The sequence below is a fragment of the Oncorhynchus mykiss genome, chromosome 19 (genome assembly GCF_013265735.2).
Source record: "Oncorhynchus mykiss isolate Arlee chromosome 19, USDA_OmykA_1.1, whole genome shotgun sequence".
Lineage (NCBI taxonomy): Eukaryota > Metazoa > Chordata > Actinopteri > Salmoniformes > Salmonidae > Oncorhynchus > Oncorhynchus mykiss.
In genome coordinates, this window is record NC_048583.1 from 26,355,977 (window position 1) to 26,379,244 (window position 23,268).

At 41.4% G+C, this 23,268-nt stretch overlaps 1 protein-coding gene across 1 annotated transcript; it reads left to right on the top strand.

Moving 5' to 3' along the window:
* The first annotated feature begins 1,736 nt into the window (after nucleotides 1–1,736).
* Nucleotides 1,737–22,089, top strand: LOC110497563 (potassium channel subfamily K member 2). The gene is made up of 8 exons (XM_036954521.1): nucleotides 1,737–1,962; nucleotides 5,110–5,329; nucleotides 6,781–6,871; nucleotides 10,964–11,081; nucleotides 12,705–12,865; nucleotides 14,072–14,258; nucleotides 14,685–14,824; nucleotides 20,364–22,089. Coding segments are annotated over exons 1-8 (1,242 nt in total). The 5' UTR covers nucleotides 1,737–1,961; the 3' UTR covers nucleotides 20,688–22,089.
* Nucleotides 22,090–23,268: the final 1,179 nt, after the last annotated feature.

Here is a 23,268-nt window from a genome sequence, read left to right on the forward strand (position 1 = left end):
TATATGTATATACTGTACTCTATATCATCTTCTGCATCTTTATGTAATACATGTATCACTAGCAACTTTAAACTATGCTACTTTGTTTACATACCCTACATTACTCATCTCACTGTACTCGAACACCATCTACTGCATCTTGCCTATGCCGTTCTGTACCATCACTCATTCATATATCTTTATGTACATATTCTTTATCCCTTTACACTTGTGTGTATAAGGTAGTAGTTTGGAATTGTTAGGTTAGATTACTCATTGGTTATTACTGCATTGTCGGAACTAGAAGCACAAGTATTTTGCTACACTCGCATTAACATCTGCTAACTATATGTATGTGACAAATACATTTGATTTGATTTGATTTGAAGACATTCTTCAATCTGAATATTGGCGTTTTTAAGAGAGTGTTGTGAAAACACTTTTTCTGGTTGTCGGTACATGTAAAAGGCAGCATCAAAACACACAAAATATATATTTTTCAGACTGTCTATCATACAATCAAATGGTTAAGAAATGCACATGGTTAATAGCCTAAATATTGACTTAGGATATTTTTTTTTGTGGAATTTTACCTTAATTTTTGCATTGCTATATTTAGGCAGATTAGAAACAGTGAAAATGGGACAGGTGGAAGCAGTAATTGGACTCCCAAGTTCTGGGGCAATAAGATGGTACATTACATTAGAATTTTACACACAACCACACAGCCACACTGTAAAAAAAAATATTGGGTGAATTGAATTTTACTAAAAAAAATCAACCAGCATTTCTGCAAGTTGTTTCAACGATTTGTTAATTTTATTTTGCCATTCATGGGAGAATAAATCCAACTTAAATATTTTTGGTTGTCCTCTTTTAAAATAAGAGGACAACCAAAGATAGAGAAAATAAAGTGAATGAACTAGAAGTCTGGTTTTTAATTGCCTTGCACTTCCTATCTTGTCATGTGGGGGATTGTGGGTAATTCAACATTTTGTTGACTTTATGATTATTTTACACAATGTTGTATGCATGTTTGAAGAAAGAAAAGTATTCTTTCAATATTAGTATTAATCAGCTTGTTGTGCCATGAGGTGTAGGTCTAATATCAAAGCCAACCACATTTCCTCAATGCTTGCTGTAAAACTGCCAGTTACTGTTGGTGGATTGCACGAAAATGCTCCAGAAGAAGTGATCTAATTATGCACTAAACAGTACTTGAAACACCCAAATAATGTTTTCAACCCCTTCTGGTAGTACTCCCAGTCCCTGGCCAGGTGTTGCACAACACTTCATTAAGTGGTGTTACAACACACTGTGTCAGGTTTAAAAACATCTCAGGATGACGTGTTTCAATACTCAAGGAAAGTTAAGGTTTTGACTCCTTTGCGTTGGTGGCAGCTCAGATGCCATTCGTTTTGGTGTTACAAAGCACTTCATTTTAACAGTGCAGTAGCACAATGCTGTTGGTGTCCAACAGCATTTCCTGAATTTGCTGGAAGCAATTTGACCCCACCATCAACCCAGAGAGCCCCATGCCTATCCCTTTCCTCCCCTCTCCTCTCCTCTCCTACCTGTCCCCCTCTCCTCCTTTCCCCCTGTTGTCCCCTCTCGTCCCTTCACACTGAGCACAGACGTCAATTCAACATCTATTTCACGTTGGTTAAAAGTAATTTCATGGAAATGACGTGGGAACAACGTTGATTCAACCAGTTTATGCCCAGTGGGTCTTCTCTGTTTAGTCTGTCCCAGGTCTCTTAATGCGAAAGTGAAACGGCCGGTAAAACCGAGAGAGAGAGAGAGAGAGAGGGCTCGGCTCTGGTGCCATGTGGAAACGTCCGCCTGCACGGATCTGCCCGTGAGCACCGACGGGGCAAAGAAAGGGAATTGGAGAAAACGGTAAAAGGAGATATAACGTTCAACTAATCACGGAGAGAACGTCTGGTGAGAAGCGGAGAGCAGAGGGCATCGGCTAGCGAAGAAGTAAGTGGCTCGCGTTCAGGTCTTTTAATGTTTACCAGACTGGTGTGTGTGTATGTGCGCGCGTGTAAGTTACGTGTACGTGCTTGTGTGAGAGGATAAAGACTGGGTGATGATCCAATCTCTTATAGAGAGAGGCCCGGCAACTGCCCGGTGTAGACCGTATAGGCTATTGAATGAAAGTGCTGAACGATTGTAGCCTATTATTGTTCAATCTGATGATGCAGATTCCCCTCCGGACGACAGAACTGGCAGCTGGTTCACTGTGGTGAGACAAAGTTAGACCAGAGTTTAGTGAAAAGTAGTCACTGCACAAACTTACTGTTCCGTAGATAATAATATTAGTGATTAAGTTTTGTTTGTAAAGTTCTGCAAATAAGGTTTTGCACTTTTTGAGTTTTGTTGGGTTCTGTTATTGGAGTTTTATGGTGGGATGTGAGTTCCCTTGTGCATTTAGACAATTGGTATACAATACCTAAAAAAAGTCTAAAATGATTAGTAGTTCTTTCTTTCTTTCTGAATTTCACTCAAGCAGCACCGCGTTATCCCGTGCGTATGCCTAAGGACAGGTGGAGCGCACTGTTTACGGGCATATCTTATCCCCAGCCCTCAATCTGTGCAAACATGTATTAACTCGCTTATTCTGCACATTTGGAATATAATTTAAACAATAATAAGCATTGGCTGTATGTGGTTGAGATTGGATCGCCTGGATATGTCCTAGGTCAATGGGTTCCCTCTAGGAGGGTCCGGGGATGCACCCGGTGAGATTTTGAAGGGAAAATACATCCAAAATATTCCGGATCATTTGGTCAATGTATCCCAACCACAACTGAAATACCAATAATGTGTGTATTACTTTAAACTGTTGGTCTAACTAACAGTTCAGAAAGTAATTGAGCTTGGCAATTTGTTTGTAGAACGCCTGAGAGAAATTCTGTTCTCGGGTGCGTTCAGTTCGATTGAACGCTTGCTACGTTGCGTAATGGCTTGTACTGAATTACACTTTTCCACAAAAAGTTATTCAACGTTCTTGAACAAACTTTGAGATAGCCTTGTCTCTGTTTGGTGTGTGTGACGGGCGTGGCTTGCAATGAGTGATGTATTTGAAGGGCAGGGGTGTATTTTGAACGCACTATCCAACCGCTCCCTGTTTTTAAACTGGTTGTTCAGAATAGCACTGTTTCTGTTTAACTGAACGTTGTGTTGCGTTTGTTTTGTACTGAACGCAGCCCTGGTGACTTTTCTACTCCAAAATGAATGAAAATAAAATGATGGTGACCATTCAAATATAATTTTTCCCTCCAGAAATTAGCCTAACAACATATTGGTCCATATTATCAGGCTGGTGTGTTATTTAGCAATAAGCATGATCACCTATAGCCCAAGCGATTCAGCGTAGTGGCTGCAAATAAATAGGCTGAATCATGCCCATCCCAAACTTTTTCAGTCATGGCCTCCTTTCATCATGGGGGGAACATCCAATTTATTATGTAAATCAAATATAAAGATGGTTCTGGAACTATTCTTAACGTGAATATTAGGTTGCATAAACATGATGAGTGCTTTCCCCCCCCCCCACAATGTTGGCCTTCACATTTGTTTTCTAAACATAAGTAAGGAGGATAGGTTGCTGCTGCTGGTCCGTCTGTGAGACAGGCTGGCTGCCACTGACTGGGGAGAGAAACAGGCTTGCTTGAGCCTACTGCCTGAGGTTCAGAGAAACAGCCCTTCTCTAGTTCTGTAGCCTACTAAAAAACAGTTGTTTCAAAGTTTATAATAGGTCCGTGCTATCCCCGGATCCTTGGGACGTCCCTACCCATTGAAGTTTAAATGTAATTATCAAGGTAAGGTTAGGGTTAGGTAAGGCAAGGGCTATGGTTATGGTTAATGGTTGGGTAACGGTAAGGGTTAAGGTTAGGATTTAGGGTAGGGACATCCCAAGTATCCCAGATTGCGTTTATAATACTACCTAAATTGTCTTTGAAAATTATGCCCAATATAACCGTTACCAATTATTACTAGTTTTTGCACTCATCACTTCACAATAGAAACCTTTTTCATTAGAAAAGTATCCTTTTCTATATCATTTTTATTTGTGCTAATGGATTTAGCATGTTAAATGTGACTGTACTTCTTTATTTGTTACAAGTTAGCTCCCAGGAGGAAGGGTTTGTTAAGAAGAGAGTGTAGAGAGAGAGAAATAGAGAAACTATTGCTCCATTCTTCTTTACAAGTCTTGCACAACTTTTTTTTACCCTTCACAAACCAAGGCGTCTGAGGACTGGGCCAAACCACGCATGCACACACACACACACACACACACACACACACACACACACACACACACACACACACACACACACACACACACACACACACACACACACACACACACACACACACACACACACACACACACACACACACACACACACACACACACACACACACACACTGTCCACTACAGCAGCCTACAGCATCCTTATTCTCAAAATAATCAACGTTCAGCTACTGCTTCTTTATGACTACTCTCACACATACACTCTCCTCTACCTGATTTGTTTTAAAACAGCCCTTTTCCTAATCCCATGTGGATACACACACACACACACACACACACACACACACACACACACACACACACACACACACACACACACACACACACACACACACACACACACACAAACCCCCAGTAAATGGGTGAAAGCAGCAGAATAGTAGATGTGTGTGTGTGATTTACGTTGCCACAGCAGTTTAAGAGCCCTGCTGCTCGCCGACCATGTCTCACACAACATTATTTATTGATACATTTCTAACATTACCAACAAATGTGTTTTCATTCGGCTGAAGATCACGTGTCAGATCTACTGTACACAGCACCAAAGCATAACATAAGGAAAATGCACACACAAAAATCACTCACCAGCCACATGGCTCTGCCCAATTTGTGCTCTCCCTTAAGGCATGTGTATGATGATGTGATATCAATGAGACTTAAAGTATGAACTATCTGAGTTTTTAACAGGAAATTAAAGAACATACTTTTAAATGAAAGAACAGACTTTAAAAAATACACTATCAATGAACCAATCAACTAATAATCTCTGCTCCCTGACCTCCCACCACACCCCCAACCTCAAACAGTGGCAGCACCTAACCTACTGGATCCAAAATCCGCCACTCACAACAGCAAGCCCTGCCTTTCCTTCTCCGCCAAGTCAATCACGCTGAGCCCTAGAGAGGAGTGTCAGGCCATCGCCACGGTGATGAAGTGGAAGACGGTGTTGGCCATTTTCCTCCTGGTGGTTCTCTACCTGGTGGTGGGAGCTGCCGTGTTCAGGGCCCTGGAACAACCCCACGAGAGGTAGGGGAGACCGGGGTTGGTTGTCACACTTTTTACTCTCGTGTGTATTTCTCAGCACCAGTATATCTTGGAAGACTCTTTTCAACAGTAATACAAAGACCAACGTGTTAGGTTGAAATAGGAACCCTTTTTATCCTCACATCTTATTTCAACATAAGTCATTAAAACACATTCTGTCCACTTGTGACAACTAGCCCCATCGCGGGGTTGGTTGTCACACAGTATAGAGTTGGTTGTCACAATGTTTGTAGCTTACTCCTTTTGTAACAGAAAGTTAAGCAATATAGCCAACAGAGTCATAAAAATAGCCAAGCCTTTCTTTGGTCTAACAATATTGCTAACAAAATTCAGCATTTTATACCATGAGAACAACATATGACATTTTGAGTAGATTTGTGTACATGTGCAGGTGTGTGTGACTGAAAAATGTGTGTGTGAGGCAACAAACCCAGATTGCAAATATACCTCTTCCCAACAGATGTATACATGATGCATCGGGAAGATGCAGTTTAGACATCGTTAATTGGCAAGACGTCTCACAGATGTGGCCAGGCATCAACATTATATTCTGAAGTCTCTGCGAAGTCCTTCCAATGCGCAAACACTCTCCACACTACATACTCCCAACACATTTTGATAGGTCAGCCTAAGGTGTTCGTGTTTACTGGGAAGGGAGGTCTTTATATCAACAGCAGAAAAGAGCATGGGATTTATTGTATACTGGCAGTGGCAATGTCCCCAAACAATATGGTTATAATGGAGTTGATTTTTATTTATTTATTTCACCTTTATTTAACTAGGCAAGTCAGTTAAGAAAAATGCTTATTTACAATGACGGCCTACCCCGGCCAAACCCTAACCCGGACGACGCTGGGCAAGTTGTGTGCCGCCCTATGGGACTCTCAACCACGGCTGGTTGTTATAATCGAACCAGGGTCTGTAGTGACACCTCTAACACTGAGATGCAGTGCCTTAGACCGCTGCGCCACTCGGGAGCCCAATATAGTGACAACTATCCCCAACCCCCTCCTCCCCCAATGCTAATTAAGATGCTAGTTACCAAATGGATTGACCTACTGTAGCAACTCAGAAATAGGTTTGGAATCTAGCTCTCCCTTTCCTGATTCCAACAAACATAATTCTTCATTTATACTCACATAATTCAAACATTTCAAAAGTAAGTACCAAGAAAACACGTATTTTTACTTTCACCTATGAAAAACACTATATTTTGCCATGCTAACATTAATTGACCAGGTGGCTGAGTTCTTTAAAAGAATTCATACTTTTTCATCTTAAAATTATTAAGATGACACTCTAGATTGGGAGTAATAAGCACTGTGACAACTAACCTGTGAGATAACCAACCGTGGTCTCTCCTAGATCCCTCCCTTATCTCTTTCTCATCCTGTCTTTCTCCTCTCTCTCTTTCTCTTTCTCTCTCGCTCCAGTGCTCAGCGCCTGGCCATCCTGAATCAGAAACTAGAGTTCCTCTCCACACACACCTGTGTCAACCACAGCCATCTGGAGGAATTGGTCAAGGTACTATGTGTGTTTGCGCATGTGCACATGGACAGACTCCCTTATCTCTTCAAAGCAGAGCTTTCTCCTCCCTCGCTTTCACTGCTTTCTCTGTACACCTTCTGCACTTTTGTGCAGACTTGTGTGAGCATGTGTGTGTGTGTGTGTGTAGGATCATGTTTATAGCCAGAGTGACTCATTGAGAATGCTTCTCTGCTGTCGATGCTGGTGTTGCGCCAGAAAACATCCCTCATAATGATCTCAGCATGAGATATGAACTACCGGTGATTTCATGTAAATGCTAATATGGCAAAAAAAAATCGCTAGCTACCCAAAAAACTGTAACGATGTCTTTGAGAGACAGCAAGTGCTCATTGTGCAAATGTATTTATGTTTTAAATAAACATTGGAGATAAAATATAGTTTACATGTTGTCAACAATCTAACCCAACCCTGTCTGTTTTGCCCCATAGTTGCGCATGCATCAGTTTTATTGCTAAACGACCAACCAGTCTATAAAGCCAGTGAAACGTCAGAACACACACAGTAATGCGTTGGTTTTACTTTCTTATTCTGCTATTAAAAACCTGTATAGATTGGTCTATTAATTAAAGAAGTAATAATCAGAAAACAATAATGAAGTCAAATGTGTGTGTGTGTGTGTGTGTGTGTGTGTGTGTGTGTGTGTGTGTGTGTGTGTGTGTGTGTGTGTGTGTGTGTGTGTGTGTGTGTGTGTGTGTGTGTGTGTGTGTGTGTGTGTGTGTGTGTGTGTGTGAAATCTGTCATGCCTACTACTAACAAAACAACATGCTGTGTACTAAACATACTGCATACTATTGAGATGTTACTGTTTAATACAAATGTGTGCAGTAAATATCATTATACAATGGGTGGGTCTAACCTCGAATGCTGATTGGTTATAAGTGCATTCCAGCTGGTGTCTATTCCACAAGTTTCCACTGGCTAAATCTGTGACGTTAAATCGCCTGTTTACTCTGTTCCATCTGACTGCGCAATCTACTGTCTCATCAGTCCAGGCAGGAAAGTTATAAACTTGATCTCCACTATAAATCGCATCTAGACATTATCTTGTATTTCTTTTTTAAACCTTGCTGTCTGTCTCGCCAACATTTGCAACATTGTTTCAATATTAAAATTCGATCTCCAACTGTCCCATAGTAAAGTGTTGTAATGGGTGCGTGTTGGTGGCAGGGAAGTCAGGCGTATATATACACCTGTTCTGAAAGGCCCCATAGCCTGCAACACCACTAAGCAAGGGGTACCACCAAGGAAACGGCACCATGAAGACCAAGGAGCTCTCCAAGCAAGTCAGGGGCAAAGTTGTGTAGAAGTACAGCTCATGGTTGGGTTCTTAAAAAATATCAGAAACTTTGAACATCCCATGGAGCACCATTAAATCCATTATTGAAAAATGGAAAGAATATGGCATCACAATAAACCTTCCAAGAGAGGGCCGCCCAACAAAATTCATGGACCAGGCAAGGAGGGCATTAATCAGACAGGCAACAAAGAGACCAAAGATAACCCTGAAGGAGCTGCAAATCTCCACAGTGGAGATTGGAGTATCTGTCCATAGGACCACTTTAAGCCATACACTCCACAGAGCTGGGCTTTACAGAAGAGTGGCCAGAGAAAAGCCATTGCTTAAAATAAATAAGCAAGCACCTTTGGTGTTCGCCAAAAGGCATGTGGGAGACTCCCCAAATATATGGAAAAAGGTACTCTGGTCAAATGAGACTAAAATTTTGCTTTTGGCCATCAAGGAAAACGCTATGTCTGGCGCAAACCCAACACCTTCCATCACCTCAAGAACACCATCCCCACAGTGAAGCATGGTGGTGGCAGCATCATGCTGTGGGGATGTTTTTCAGGGACTTTGAAACGTTTTTTTTTATTTAGTTTTTATTTAGTTTTTTAATCAGTGCTTCACAAAACTCCAAAACCAAAATGACAAAATACAAAAAAGTGTGTACAAAACCTGTCGCGCACCGACACAAAATACACAAACATATAATCAAATGAGCAACGACAAGGACATGAGGGGAAACAGAGGGTTAAATACACAACATGTAATTGATGGGATTGGAACCAGGTGTGAAGGAAGACAATACAAAACCAATGGAAAATGAAAAATGGATCAGTGATGGCTCGAAGGTCTGTGACGTCGACCGCCGAACACCGCCGGAACAAGGAAAGGACGAAGTCGTGACACGTGTTGTGACTCCGTGACAGAGAGAGAGAGAGAGAGAGAGAGAGAGAGAGAGAGAGAGAGAGAGAGATATGAAGGCAGGCAGGCAGGCGGGCAGGCAGCATTTCTCAGCCAGTCGAAATCATGAATTTATGGATATATACAAAGAGATGTCAAGTGAAAAAGGGTCAAATTAAACAGAGTGCAGCTAGTTTGCGATCTATCCAGATTCATTTTAAAGTTATTGTGTTAGCTGTGTTGTTGGCTAGCTTCTCTGAACATCAGTGTCCTAACGAGTGAGCCTATTTTCTATGATAGGCGACATCGTGCCTCGTTAGCTCAGTGTTATGGATGTATCGAAATAACTGTCACTAGAAAACAGCTTAAACAAATGCAACTACTGTTGTTATTCTGTCTGCACTGTTTGACGTGACTGTAAAATCGCCGTAGTTGGCGAGCTAGCAAGCAAGGGATAAGAACGTTGCAAGCCAGTTTGGCAATGGAACATTTAGATCATACAACTGGTTCATGGCCATAGATTTGTATTTTTTAAATGTAAACTTAGTTTAACTAGGCAAGTCAGTTAAGAACAAATTCTTATTTACAATGATGGCCTAAAGGTAAAAGGCCTCCTGCAGGGACGGGGCCTGGGATTAAAATAAATAAATACAATATAAACATAGGACAAAACACACATCACAACAAGAGAGACAACACAAATCTACACAAAGAGACAACAACATAGCAAGGCAGCAACACAACATAACAACAACACAGTAGCAATATAACATGGTACAAACATTATTGGGCACATTCAACAGCACAAAGGTCAAGAAGGTAGAGACAACAATACATCACACAAAGCAGCCACAAATGTCAGTAAGAGTGTCCATGATTGAATCTTTGAAAGAAGAGACAGATAAAACTGTCCAGTTTGAGAGTTTGTTGCAGCTTGTTCCAGTTGCTAGCTGGAGCGAACTGAAAAGAGGAGCGACTCAGGGATGTGTGTGCTTTGGGGACCTTTAACAGGATTTGACTGGCAGAACAGATGTTGTAAGTGGAGGATGAGGGCTGCAGTAGATATCTCAGATAGGAGGGAGTGAGGTCTAAAAGGGTTTTATAAATAAGCATCAACCAGTGGGTCTTGCGACAGGTATACAGAGATGACCAGTTTACAGAGGATTATCGACTGCAGTGATGTCCTATAAGGAGCATTGGTGGCAAATTTGATGGCCGAATAGTAAAGAACGAATAGATGGCCAAATAGATACAGAAAAAAATACTAAACGACTGTCGCGTCTCACAACCGAGCCAATAGAACGAACGACCAGCCGTAGCAACCATAGATTTGTTTCGAGACAATATCTTGTGGAAGGATGAAATAGTATGAATTAATTAATCAAATAACATTTAGAAGGAAAATATGTCAATCATTATTTGAATATGTTGGTAACCCGTTGTGTAAAAGTGATAATGGCGTCCATACCGGTATTTGGAGGATATATTGGCACGGGTGTTGTTATATTGGCAAACCGTGCCAATATATCCTCCAAACACGGGCCTCTCGGGCATTATCACTTAAACATACTAGGCTCACCCATACTGAGAATGCATCATCTTATGCACAATGTCGTTGTTACCCACCACTCATTCATTTTGGTACAGTGTGCCCCTCAGCTTATTACCAACAGTTGTCAAACACACTTAGGTCTGATAAAATAATTCCCTTCCTCTCGCATGCAGCGAATTCTATTAGATTAAACCCGAAATGAGTATGACATCCGGGCATACTCAATTTTTGAAATTTCCCACTCTAAAAAACTTTACATTTTCACACCCAATCAACCTACTATTTAGAAGTACAGGTATTCGGACATGGCTTATGTTGTGTGTCTCATCCACAGCAAGTGGTGTCAGCGATCCGTTCAGGGGTGAACCCAGCAGGGACTCTGACCAATCACAGCAGTCTCTGGGACCTAAGCTCCTCCTTCTTCTTCGCGGGGACCGTCATCACTACTATCGGTAAGGGTGTATGTGTGTGTGTGTGTGTGTGTGCTGCGTTTGTGTGTGTGTCTTGTGTGTGTAGTATGATGTGTACGAAATCTAATTTAACCTCTCAGTACAGTCAACATTACAATGTTAAACCATTCAAGTGTTGCTTTAGCAGTATGCTTAGGGTCATTGTCCCGCTCGATGGTGAACCTCTGTCCCAGTCTCAAATCTCTGGAAGACTGAAACAGGTTTCCCTCAAGAATTTCCGTGTATTTAGCACCATCGATCATTCCTTCAATTCTGACCAGTTTCAAAGTCCCTGAAAAACATCCCCACAGCATGATGCTGCCACCACCATGCTTCACTGTGGGGATGGTGTTCTTGAGGTGATGAGAGGTGTTGGGTTTGCGCCAGACATAGCGTTTTCCTTGATGGCCAAAAGCTACATTTTAGTCTCATTTGACCAGAGTACCTTCTTCCATATATTTGGGGAGTCTCCCACATGCCTTTTGGCGAACACCAAAGGTGCTTGCTTATTTATTTTAAGCAATGGCTTTTCTCTGGCCACTCTTCTGTAAAGCCCAGCTATGTGGAGTGTATGGCTTAAAGTGGTCCTATGCACAGATACTCCAATCTCCACTGTGGAGATTTGCAGCTCCTTCAGGGTTATCTTTGGTCTCTTTGTTGCCTGTCTGATTAATGCCCTCCTTGCCTGGTCCATGAATTTTGTTGGGCGGCCCTCTCTTGGAAGGTTTATTGTGATGCCATATTCTTTCCATTTTTTAATAATGGATTTAATGGTGCTCCATGGGATGTTCAAAGTTTCTGATATTTTTTAAGAACCCAACCATGAGCTGTACTTCTACACAACTTTGCCCCTGACCTGCTTGGAGAGCTCCTTGGTCTTCATGGTGCCTTTCAGAACAGGTGTATATATACTGAGATCATGTGTCAGATCATTTGACACTTAGATTGTACACAGGTAGACTTTATTTAACAAATTATGTGACTTCTGGAGGTAAATGGTTGCACCAGATCTTATTTAGGGGCTACATAGCAAAGGGGGTGAATACATATGCACGCACCACTTTTCCGTTTTTAATTTTAATGATTTTTTTTAAGTAATTTTTTTTAATTTCACTTCACCAAATTGGACTATTTTGTGTATGTCCATTATATGAAATCTAAATAAAATCCATTTAAATTACAGGTTGTAATGCAACAAAATAGGAAAAACGCCAAGGGGGATGAATACTTTTGCAAGGCACTGATTACTGGACATTAAAAATATTCATGCGAGTAGTCTGCTGACTGGCCAGCTCATCCTCTTCAGCAGGATGACATCATCCTCAATGAAGAATTAGCAAGCATTTCTGAAGCGGTCTGTTTGAGATACAAGTTTGAGGCTGGGTTTTTGAGATGTTTTTTCTCCAGTTTATGCTTTGGCCACAAGTATAGGATCAGTCAACAATATTATTTGGGTATGAGTTAACAGAATATTAACTTTTTAAAGTTACTTTTTCACTGGACAGTTACTTTAAAACTGCAGCCTTTTCTCTCAGCGTCATCGCAAAATCTGTATAATTGCAGGAAATTAGCTTTAAAATGGCAAAGTGTTCTTTTTTAAGAGGCCTTTTTCTTCTGTCCCTCCAGGTTTTGGGAACATCTCCCCCCATACGGAGGGAGGGCGTATATTCTGTATAATTTATGCCCTGCTGGGGATCCCTCTGTTTGGCTTCCTACTGGCTGGAGTAGGAGACCAATTGGGAACCATCTTTGGGAAGGCCACCGCCAGGGTCGAGAAGATGTTCGTGGTGAGTCCATGTAGAGGAGATGTGTGTGTGTGTGTGTGTGTGTGTGTGTGTGTGTGTGTGTGCATCCTTACATGTGTGAGGCCATTCTTAATTACTTCTTTATCCCAGAAGAGTAGAGGCCTGTCTGTCAGTCTATCCCAGATGAAGGTTGTGAATGTCATTCATTACAGTTAATAACACCCTAGTGTATTGCCAGGAATAATTGGAAGAGAGGTCTAGTGCATTGAGAATACAGTAGCTATTCAATTCCTATGGTCCAATCTGCCCCTCATACCGTTCATCATGGCCACCTCCTAATTATCCCTAGATTTCAGTTGACTAACCTGGCAACTCTTCCTCAAGTCGTTGCTGTATATAAGAAATGTGGTCTCAGTCAACTTACTAAGGTTATTATAGTAAAAAAAAAACTTAACTAAAACTAATCATTAAAAAAAACATTTTGTAAACTGAAACAAAGTAATTAACAAACCCGTTTGAAAAACTGAAACTATGAAATCATAATGATTTTTTTTGGGGGGGGGGAAATCTAATGGAGCTTTCAATTGAGTTTTCAAGCTTTTTTTCTAATGGGATTTTCGTGCTTCGGAATCTGGCAGGTCACATTGAGATTTACTTTATAATTTAAAAGTAGACTCAGCGAGATGATGTTGCCACAAGCATAGAGTCACATATAGTTTTGCGCATGTGCACGGGTGCCCTTCACACTACTTCACACTACTACAAGGTGGTAGCTACGGGACCAAAACAGTGGAGAAGTTTCAACGCTCCTGGTTGTCGCAGAAATTGACCCAATACTACTGTTTACTTCATGCATCTACATCATCTCGCTGAGTCTACCTTTAAACCTGACCCATCACGTTATGCATTAGTGCCTCACAATGGCAAGAATTGGCATTCACAAAAAACACCAAACTTATACAGTACAACACATAGTTGTCTCCTAGCCTGCCCCGCATAGGGTTCTTTCTGTCCCTAACACTATAACTAAAACTGAAATCAAATAATAGAACAAACTAAATAGAAATGTTTTTATGAAACTTCAAACGAAATAAAAACTAGTGGATCTGAAAACTAACTGAAACTAAACAGAATTTCAGATCAACACAAAACTATAATATCCTTGCAATTTTAGCTGGTGAAATTAGGGTTAAATACTGTTGATTAATAAATATCTCTCTATCCCTTTCTCCCGGCCTCCCGCTGTAGCAGTGGGATGTTAGTCAGACTAAGATCCGTGTCATCTCCACCGTTCTCTTCATCCTGTTCGGCTGTCTGCTCTTCGTGGCGCTGCCGGCGGCCATCTTTAAACACATTGAGGGCTGGAGTGCTCTGGAGTCCCTTTACTTTGTTGTTATCACCTTGACAACCATTGGTTTTGGGGACTTTGTCGCAGGTAAATTATCACGAAGATAGTCATTCAAGTCCTAACTTGAAATGTGTATGCTTAAGTACATGTACGCACGCACGCACGCGCACACACACACTTTTTTAGTAAACCTTTATTTATACAGATTTGTTTCATGAAGATATTAATCTCTTTTAGAGACCAGTTAAAGGCTGCAGCAGTCAGCACACATGAAGTGAGCTACAATGAGAAGGGAGAGACAGTATAGAAGGAATGATTTAACCGCAGCTATCAGTGAGAAAAGTGTCTTGTCTCTGTCACACTTTCCCCATTCACTCAGGGAAGTGGGGACGGAGACAGAACAGAGATATAATTTACTGCAGGGTCAGAACTAGAACAAGGACCTGGTTAGACGGAGAGATAAAGAGAGAAATTAAGGGGTTGTGTGTGTGTGTGTGTGTGTGTCCTCTCCAGGTGGTTCAGAGATTGAGTATCTGGACTACTACAAGCCTGTGGTGTGGTTCTGGATCCTGGTGGGGCTGGCGTACTTCGCTGCTGTTCTCAGCATGATAGGAGACTGGCTCAGAGTCATCTCTAAGAAGACCAAAGAGGAGGTATCTCTCTCTCTCTCTCTCTCTCTCTCTCTCTCTCTCTCTCTCTCTCTCTCTCTCTCTCTCTCTCTCTCTCTCTCTCTCTCTCTCTCTCTCTCTCTCTCACCTCTCACTCTCACTCTCACTCTCACTCACATACACATCAATCAAGTATATTTTAAAAAGCCCTTTTTAGATCTGCAGCTTTCAGAAGGTGCTTTAAAGTTGCCCAGCCTAAAACCCCAAAGAGCAAGCAATGCAGATGCAGAAGAACAGTGGCTGGGAAAAACTAACACACACACACAAACACAGAAAAGGATCTGAACCCGGGTCTCGGCCCCACGGGAGAAACCAACGTCTTGACCGTTAAACCAAGAGGAATTGTCCTATTCGGGAACGAGCTGACTCTGATTTTGAAGTCGCAGTCATGGCTACCTCATCCCTGTCCCTAATGAAATCAACTACCTACAGTATATCCTCTGATAGACATTACTGTGAGACTCTCCAGTGACACTCTCCAGCTCAACAGAGTGTACAGTAACACATTATACAGAAAGAGAGAGAGAAAGAAAGAGGAGAGAGAGAATCCTTACTGCCCCCTCAGAGTTATCACGCTGACATCCTGCTATTTTACGCAGCGTCATCACTCCACAAGTGACATCACGCTTCCGTCTATGATGGTCAGACGTGTGTGTTTGTGTGTGTGTGTGTACATGGCTGTGTGTTCGTGCATAGGGCTGTGGCGGTCACAAAATTTTGTCAGCCGGTGATTGTCAAGCAAATAACTGTTGGTCTCACGGTAATTGAGAGTTAATTAACATAAAAACATTTAGCATCTCCTGGCTTCCACACATAGAATACAAGCCACTGATATAGACCTTTGGAACATCAATATTTTAAAAAGTCTAATAAATCCATGTAATATAGCCTTCACCTTCACAATAAATCCATTATTAATTTTAGACAGGACTAAAGAAGCATGAAATGAAGAAAATGTCGTCTATTTCAGAAGAACATAATCGCATAGGTCCTGATCTGGCTATGCCAAATGCCTGTGGGCTACACTGCTAAATGAACTAGACAGAATTTAGAATTCCGTGGTGTTATTTATAGTATGAAGAATACAACTGAACAAAGCTGAATAAAATAGAAAGGATATTTTATCCAAATGATTTGAGGGAGTGCGCACATGTGGCTATTCTGTGTTGAGCGGTTAACAAAGAAATAGGTATTCCTATATGCTTAATTTAGAGTTACTAATGTAACTTTAGTTGTTCTACAAATGTTGTGCTATATGTTTTGATATTTAATACATTGTAAGGCTGCATGATGCGACTCTGATGATGATTTGAAAAAAGTAGCTTGAAAGGCATGAGCTCTGCTTTGTTTTTTTGCACAGGCTGCACACACTACATCAGTCACTCATTCACAATTTTACAAATACTTAATAATGTCTAGAATTTCATGGTGGCATCCCCTTTGTGTGGCCGTAATGCACCCTAAAAAAATCCATGCCTTTTGCGGCCAGTGGCTGTTGTGCCCTTCCCCCTGAGTGCTGCGCGCTCTGAATCATCTCTCACTCACAAATCAAATCAAACTTTATTTGTCACATGCGCCGAATACAGCAAGGGTAGGCCTTCCCATGAAATGCTTACTTACAAGCCCTTAACCAACAGTGCAGTTCAAGAAGAGTTTAATCATTTAGGCAGGTTACCTTCGCTTCCTTGGGCACAGGGACTATGGGGCCAGCTTGAAACACGTATGTTTGACAGACTCGGTCAGGGAGAGGTTGAAAATGTCAGTGAAGACACTTGCCAGTTGATCCACGCATGCTTTGAGTACACGTCCTGGTAATCCGTCTGGCCCAGCGGCTTTATGAATGTTGACTTGTTTAAAGGTCTTGCTCACATCGGCTACCGAGAGCTTTATGACATGGTCATCCAGATCAGCTCTCGTGCATGCTTCTGTGTTGCTTGCCTCGAAGCGAGCACAAAAGGCATTTAGCTCGTCTGGTAGACTCGCGTCACTGGGCAGCTCGTGTCTGGGTTTCCCTTTGTAGTCTGTAATAGTTTTCAATCCCTGCCACATTTGTCGAGCATCAGAGCCGGTGTAGTAGGATTCAATCTAATATTTTATTGAGGCTTTGCTTGTTTGATGGTTCGTCTGAGGGTGTAGCGGGATTTCTTATAAGCGTCCGGATTAGTGTCCCGCTCCTTGAAAGCGGCAGCTCTAGCCTTTAGCTCGATGCGGATGTTGCATGTAATCAATGGCTTCTGGTCGGATATGTATGTACGGTCACTGAGGGGACGACTTCGTCAATGCACTTATTGAAGAAACATATTCCAGTCTGTGCTAGCAAAACAGTCCTGTAACGTAGCATCCGCGTCATCTGACCACTTTCGTATCGAGTGAGTCACTGGTACTTCCTGCTTTCGATTTTGCTTGTAAGCAGGAATCAGGAAGATAGAATTATGGTCATATTTGTCAAATGGAGGGTGGGGGAGAGCTTTGTATGCATCTCTGTGTGTGGAGTAAAGGTGGTCTAGAATTTTTCTTCCTCCGGTTGCACATATGACATGCTGGTAAAAATTTGGTAAAACTGATTTAATTTTGCCTGCATTAAAGTCCCTGGCCACTAGGAGCGCCGATTCTGGAAGAGCTTTTTCTTGTTTGCTTATGGCCTCATAGAGTTGGTTGAGTGCTGTCTTAGTGCCAGCATCGGTCTGTGGTGATAAATAGAAGGCTACGAATAATATAGATGAGAACTCTCTTGGTAGATATTGTGGTGTACAGTTTATCATAAAGTACTCAACCTCAGGCGATTAATACCTTGAGACTTCTTTAATATTAGACATCGCTCACCAGCTGTTTTGACCAACAGACATACACCCCCACCCCTTGTCTTACCAGACGTAGATTCTTCTCTGTTCTGCCGGAGTATGGAAAATCCCGCCAGCTCTATATTATCTGTGTCGTCGTTCAGCTACGACTCGGTGAAACATAAGATACTACAGTTTTTAATGTCCCGTTGGTAGGATAATCGTAATCATAGGTCATCAATTTTATTTTCCAATGATTGCATGTTAGCCAGTAGAATTGACGGCAGTGGGAGTTTACTCATTCGCCTACGGATTCTCAGAATGCAGCCCGACCTGCGCTCCCTTTTCCTCTGTCTTTTCTTCACGCAAATGACAGGGATTTGGGCCTGTTCCCAGGAAAGCAGTATATCCCTTTCGTCGGACTCATTAAAGGAAAAATCATCTTCCAGTTCGAGGTGAGTACTCGCTGTTCTGATGTCCGGAAGTTATTTTTGGTCATAAGAGACAGTAGCAGCAGTAGCAGTACAAAATAATTTACAAACGAAGTTACAAACAACGCAAAAAACTAACAAAATAGCACAATTGGTTAGTAGCATGTAAAACGTAAGCCATCCTCTTCGGCGCCATAGTACACATTATGCTCCATCACGTGATCGGGTCTTTCTCACAGGCTACAAGTGAAGACAGACACATAGGGGATGAAACTGGGTGCTCCCTTATCCAATTCCGTGGTGCATATTGAAGATATTGAAAGAACTATCCACATGAACAGCAAAATCATTAGCCTATGTCAATCTAATATCCCGCATAGTGCAAAGTCAACCTATTTTATTTTGTGCGAGAAATAAATATTCCAAACATAGTCTGGGACAGTTGTGGGATGCGATAGATCCCTAATTAATACAACCACTAGCATCAAAAACTGTTTTTAAGCAATGTGGCCGACGCAACAGATCAGAACGTTTAGCATAAAATGTTGATAAACTGTGAGGCTATTTCTTCCACAGCAATGCACTCATGGTAGTAGGCTATAAGCCCAAATGTTCCATTAGCAGGAAAACACCATTATCAAAAGTGACAGCAAATGCGATTGTGCATGTAATGCTTTTATTATAAAGGTTAATTTTTATGGTGATAATTATCTTCCCCAAACTTGAAACTCACATGCTGCCAGTTAGGGTCTACACCCCTTGTAAAGCGGATTAATGTGCTTAATTTTAAGAAGTTCTTTGGCCACTTTAGTTGTGATACAAACCTTATCAAAACATATAAGCCTATGGGCTAGCCTACATGAGGTGTGGGACTATGATTTGAAAAAGTTGCAAAAAAAGTTATTGTTTCTTATGATAGGCTAATATTGTTACCGATCAGACTATTCTTGATTTAATCTTGTCTTTACATATACTAAATAATATATGTCTGAAATTTGTTTTGATTTAAAATGGACCATTATCATGCACTAAAAAAATACATGTCATCTATGCACTTAAATAGCTAATGGAGGAAGCTTTTCCTGTGGTTTATTTTCTTGCCAGCCAGGTAGGTTATACTCCTGTTGTAAAATATAAGCAATGTGCTTAATATTAGGAAAGTTGAGAAAAATATATAGTAGGCCTAGTCTATAGAAAGCTGATGGGATCCTCTTTTTAGTAGAGGCCATCATTCTGTTTTTTTGTGCAATTGCATAGCCTATAGAAATGTTGCACAACATTAGCTCATGGGCTCTCATGAAGTGATGGATTTGATTTTCGATCACATTTGCATTGATGTCAGAGTGATTAGAGGGACAAAAGAGTGCTGAGTACCAGGCAGTTAGCACGTTTGGTAGGCTACTAATGACCAGCAGCAGCATCAGAGCTTGGAGAAGCCTAATTACCGTGACTAAATGGTCACGTGGAATTTGACTGCGTTCATGACTTGTGACCGCCGGTGTGACGGTAATACCGTCATCCCAACAGCCCTATTCGTGCATGTGTGTGTGTGTGTGCATGGTACCAGTAATGACACACAACAGTAATGGAACAGATGATATTCCTCGGTCTATCACAATGGAACTCTATTTAATGTGTTTGTTCCAGAGTTTGGTAGCTACCACCCAAACCCACACATTTTGTCAGAGCTCTGACCTGTCAGAGCTCCGACCTTCTGCAGACTTCTCTCCCCTGGCTTACCTCTTTCCTTTGATAAGAATGTTTTCCAATTCAATACAGCGTTCCTAATCAAATCAACTACCTATATCCTCTGATGAACATTACTGTGAGACTTTCCAGTGACACTCTCCAACCCAACAGTGTACAGTAACACAGTATACAGAGAGTGAGAGTGACAGAGAGATAAAGAGAGAGAGAGAGAGTGTGTGTCTATGTATGTGTATGTGTGTGTAGAATAGAATAGAATAACTTGCATTTGTCAGCTCGAACCTTCTGCACTTACACAGCTCTCTTTTTCAAGTCTTGTTCGCCCAGAGCATCTTTATATCAATACTTTATCATCCCAATAACTCTCTGTTTGACAACCTCTAAACCACTAAAGATATCACACATGTTGATAATGCCATGGTGTGTGTGGCCAGGCTGCTGTAATTGAACACACATGTAATTGAGGTGACTTCCAGGATACGTCGAGAACAAGCAGTCTTTCACAGAATCTCTCCCTCCCCCTCGTCTCTCTCCCTCTCTTCTCCCCCGTCTTCCTCACCTGTCTCCCTCCTCTCCTCTCTCCATCCTCTTTCTTTCTGTCTCTAGGTAGGGGAGATCAGGGCTCATGCAGCAGAGTGGACGGCTAATGTCTCGGCAGAGTTCAAGGAGACCAGACGTCGCCTCAGTGTCGAGGTCTATGACAAGTTCCAGCGGGCTGCATCAATCAAACGCAAACTGTCGACCGATCTGGGCTTAAACTCCACCCCCGAGCTTACCCCACCCAAGAGGATACTGCCCGTCAACTTCACAGATGAACGGGAGAGGGAGCCGATGTTCCCGTATATGACCAAAAATGGAAGTATTTTTCAGAATGGACTAGGGGGAGAGCCTAGGAGAGGTGACGTGGCTATTATAGAATACCTCAAGTAGAGTTCACAAACGTTCACCTCTGACCCCTGACCCAGCTTCAGCACAAGCCACACCCACCTGGTTACAACAAGAAATGGCAGCCATCTTTCAGCACAGGGTGTATGACATCATTAATCAACAGCTGCCCCGATGACAGACCATATGACTATATGACTATGATTATGAAGCGGTTTGATTATTAACTACAACAGAATCACAACATGAATTATGAACTAGGAACATATCTTTATGGATCTGAATGGAAGAGTTACATTCGGGGAGTACATGTAAGGTCAGGGCAAATCTGAATTGACATCCTAATCCTAGTGCACTACCTTTGGCCACAACCTCACTGGGTTCTGGTCAAAAGAATAGGGTGTCATTTCAGACATATGTATCCTATTTATTATGTTGCCAATGTATGAGGAATATTAATGAGGATGTCTATATGCCTTTAATCAGAGAATGTGTGGGTGTGCATATGTGTGAATGGGTTCTATGGGGTTCTAAGAGTGAACCTTTCCCCTGACTGTTAATCAGAACCGGACCTCTTAGCTTTCTTTCTACTGAAGGAATCACAGCAGTGTCTTAGTCCTTTTCTACCAACAGACTGTACATGCATGTGAATTAACAGTGTTTTCTCTTTCTCTTTTATCACTCTCTCTCTTGTCGTTTTAAACAGCGAGACAGTTTGTCATTTAGAGTACGTGACTGTAGTCCTCTGGGCTGCTCTAGGGATGCTGGGAGTGTGGAGCAGCAAATGGAGGCTCCACTATGACTGTTTCAGGGCAGACATTTTAAGGCCAGACACCACAGACTGAAATGGCAGTTTTGCAGCTACCTATACATTTTTAGATTAGTTGGTATTTTGGTCAATTAATATTAGTATTTTCAAAAAGTAAACATACAAATGTCAAAATCTTTATGAAAATTGATATTTTCTTTAGTTTATCATACTACAGTCAAAAATGTCATGGATTTTAACCACTTTAAAATGGACATACATCCATCATTTCAAAGCTCACTACATTGAATTACACATCATTTAAAAGCCCATTTCATAAAGAATGTAACAAACTTTACCATATGTAGTAACTTACTTTGAAGAGATGGTGATTGGGTCCTAATAGGTGTTTTGCGTTTGTTAGTCTAAATTCAGTGTATTTTTCTTTAACGGCCATTTTCAGAAAGTCAGACTCTTTCCACACCCCAACTAATTTTCCTCATCTTCAGAAGCATCTACGTTCACCAAATTGTGTATGGTTTATCCATGGACATATTCTCAGATATCTATACAGGGGCATGGGTGGGCCTGGGAGGGCACATCCAAATATCTGCAGACCCACCCACCAACAAAATTTCTGTACAATGTTACGTACTTTAGCATTTTACACATAGAAAGATGTAAAAAAAAAAAAAAAAACGTATTTATCCACAATCTGCTCAGAGTAAGTCTGTCCTGAAGTGGCTTAACCAAATGAAACCAAAATATTTAGGCTGACTTAATCCAGTGTCCCGAAAAATGGATTTGCGGCATAGGAAAATATGTGCATATTTAATGGTATTGCCTCATTTGCACATTTTAGTATAATGTATAAAAGAAAAGGTGCAATACAAAAAAAAGTGTTATAGTTGACATTGGTGCCAGTTTTTTGCGATGTCAAAATGGAGTCCTACTACATATGGAGGGTGGGGAGGACATATCGTCACAAATGTTGAATACATTTCTTCTAAACTATTTGGTCTTAATTTAGAGTAAGCTGGTTTTAGGGTAACGGTTAGGGTATGGGTGACGGGTTAGTTAGCCACAGATTTATGGCGCTATACAGTGCCTTGCGAAAGTATTCGGCCCCCTTGAACTTTGCGACCTTTTGCCACATTTCAGGCTTCAAACATAAAGATATAAAACTGTATTTTTTTGTGAAGAATCAACAACAAGTGGGACACAATCATGAAGTGGACCGACATTTATTGGATATTTCAAACTTTTTTAACAAATCAAAAACTGAAAAATTGGGCGTGCAAAATTATTCAGCCCCTTTACTTTCAGTGCAGCAAACTCTCTCCAGAAGTTCAGTGAGGATCTCTGAATGATCCAATGTTGACCTAAATGACTGATGATGATAAATACAATCCACCTGTGTGTAATCAAGTCTCCGTATAAATGCACCTGCACTGTGATAGTCTCAGAGGTCCGTTAAAAGCGCAGAGAGCATCATGAAGAACAAGGAACACACCAGGCAGGTCCGAGATACTGTTGTGAAGAAGTTTAAAGCCGGATTTGGATACAAAAAGATTTCCCAAGCTTTAAACATCCCAAGGAGCACTGTGCAAGCGATAATATTGAAATGGAAGGAGTATCAGACCACTGCAAATCTACCAAGACCTGGCCGTCCCTCTAAACTTTCAGCTCATACAAGGAGAAGACTGATCAGAGATGCAGCCAAGAGGCCCATGATCACTCTGGATGAACTGCAGAGATCTACAGCTGAGGTGGGAGACTCTGTCCATAGGACAACAATCAGTTGTATATTGCACAAATCTTGCCTTTATGGAAGAGTGGCAAGAAGAAAGCCATTTCTTAAAGATATCCATAAAAAGT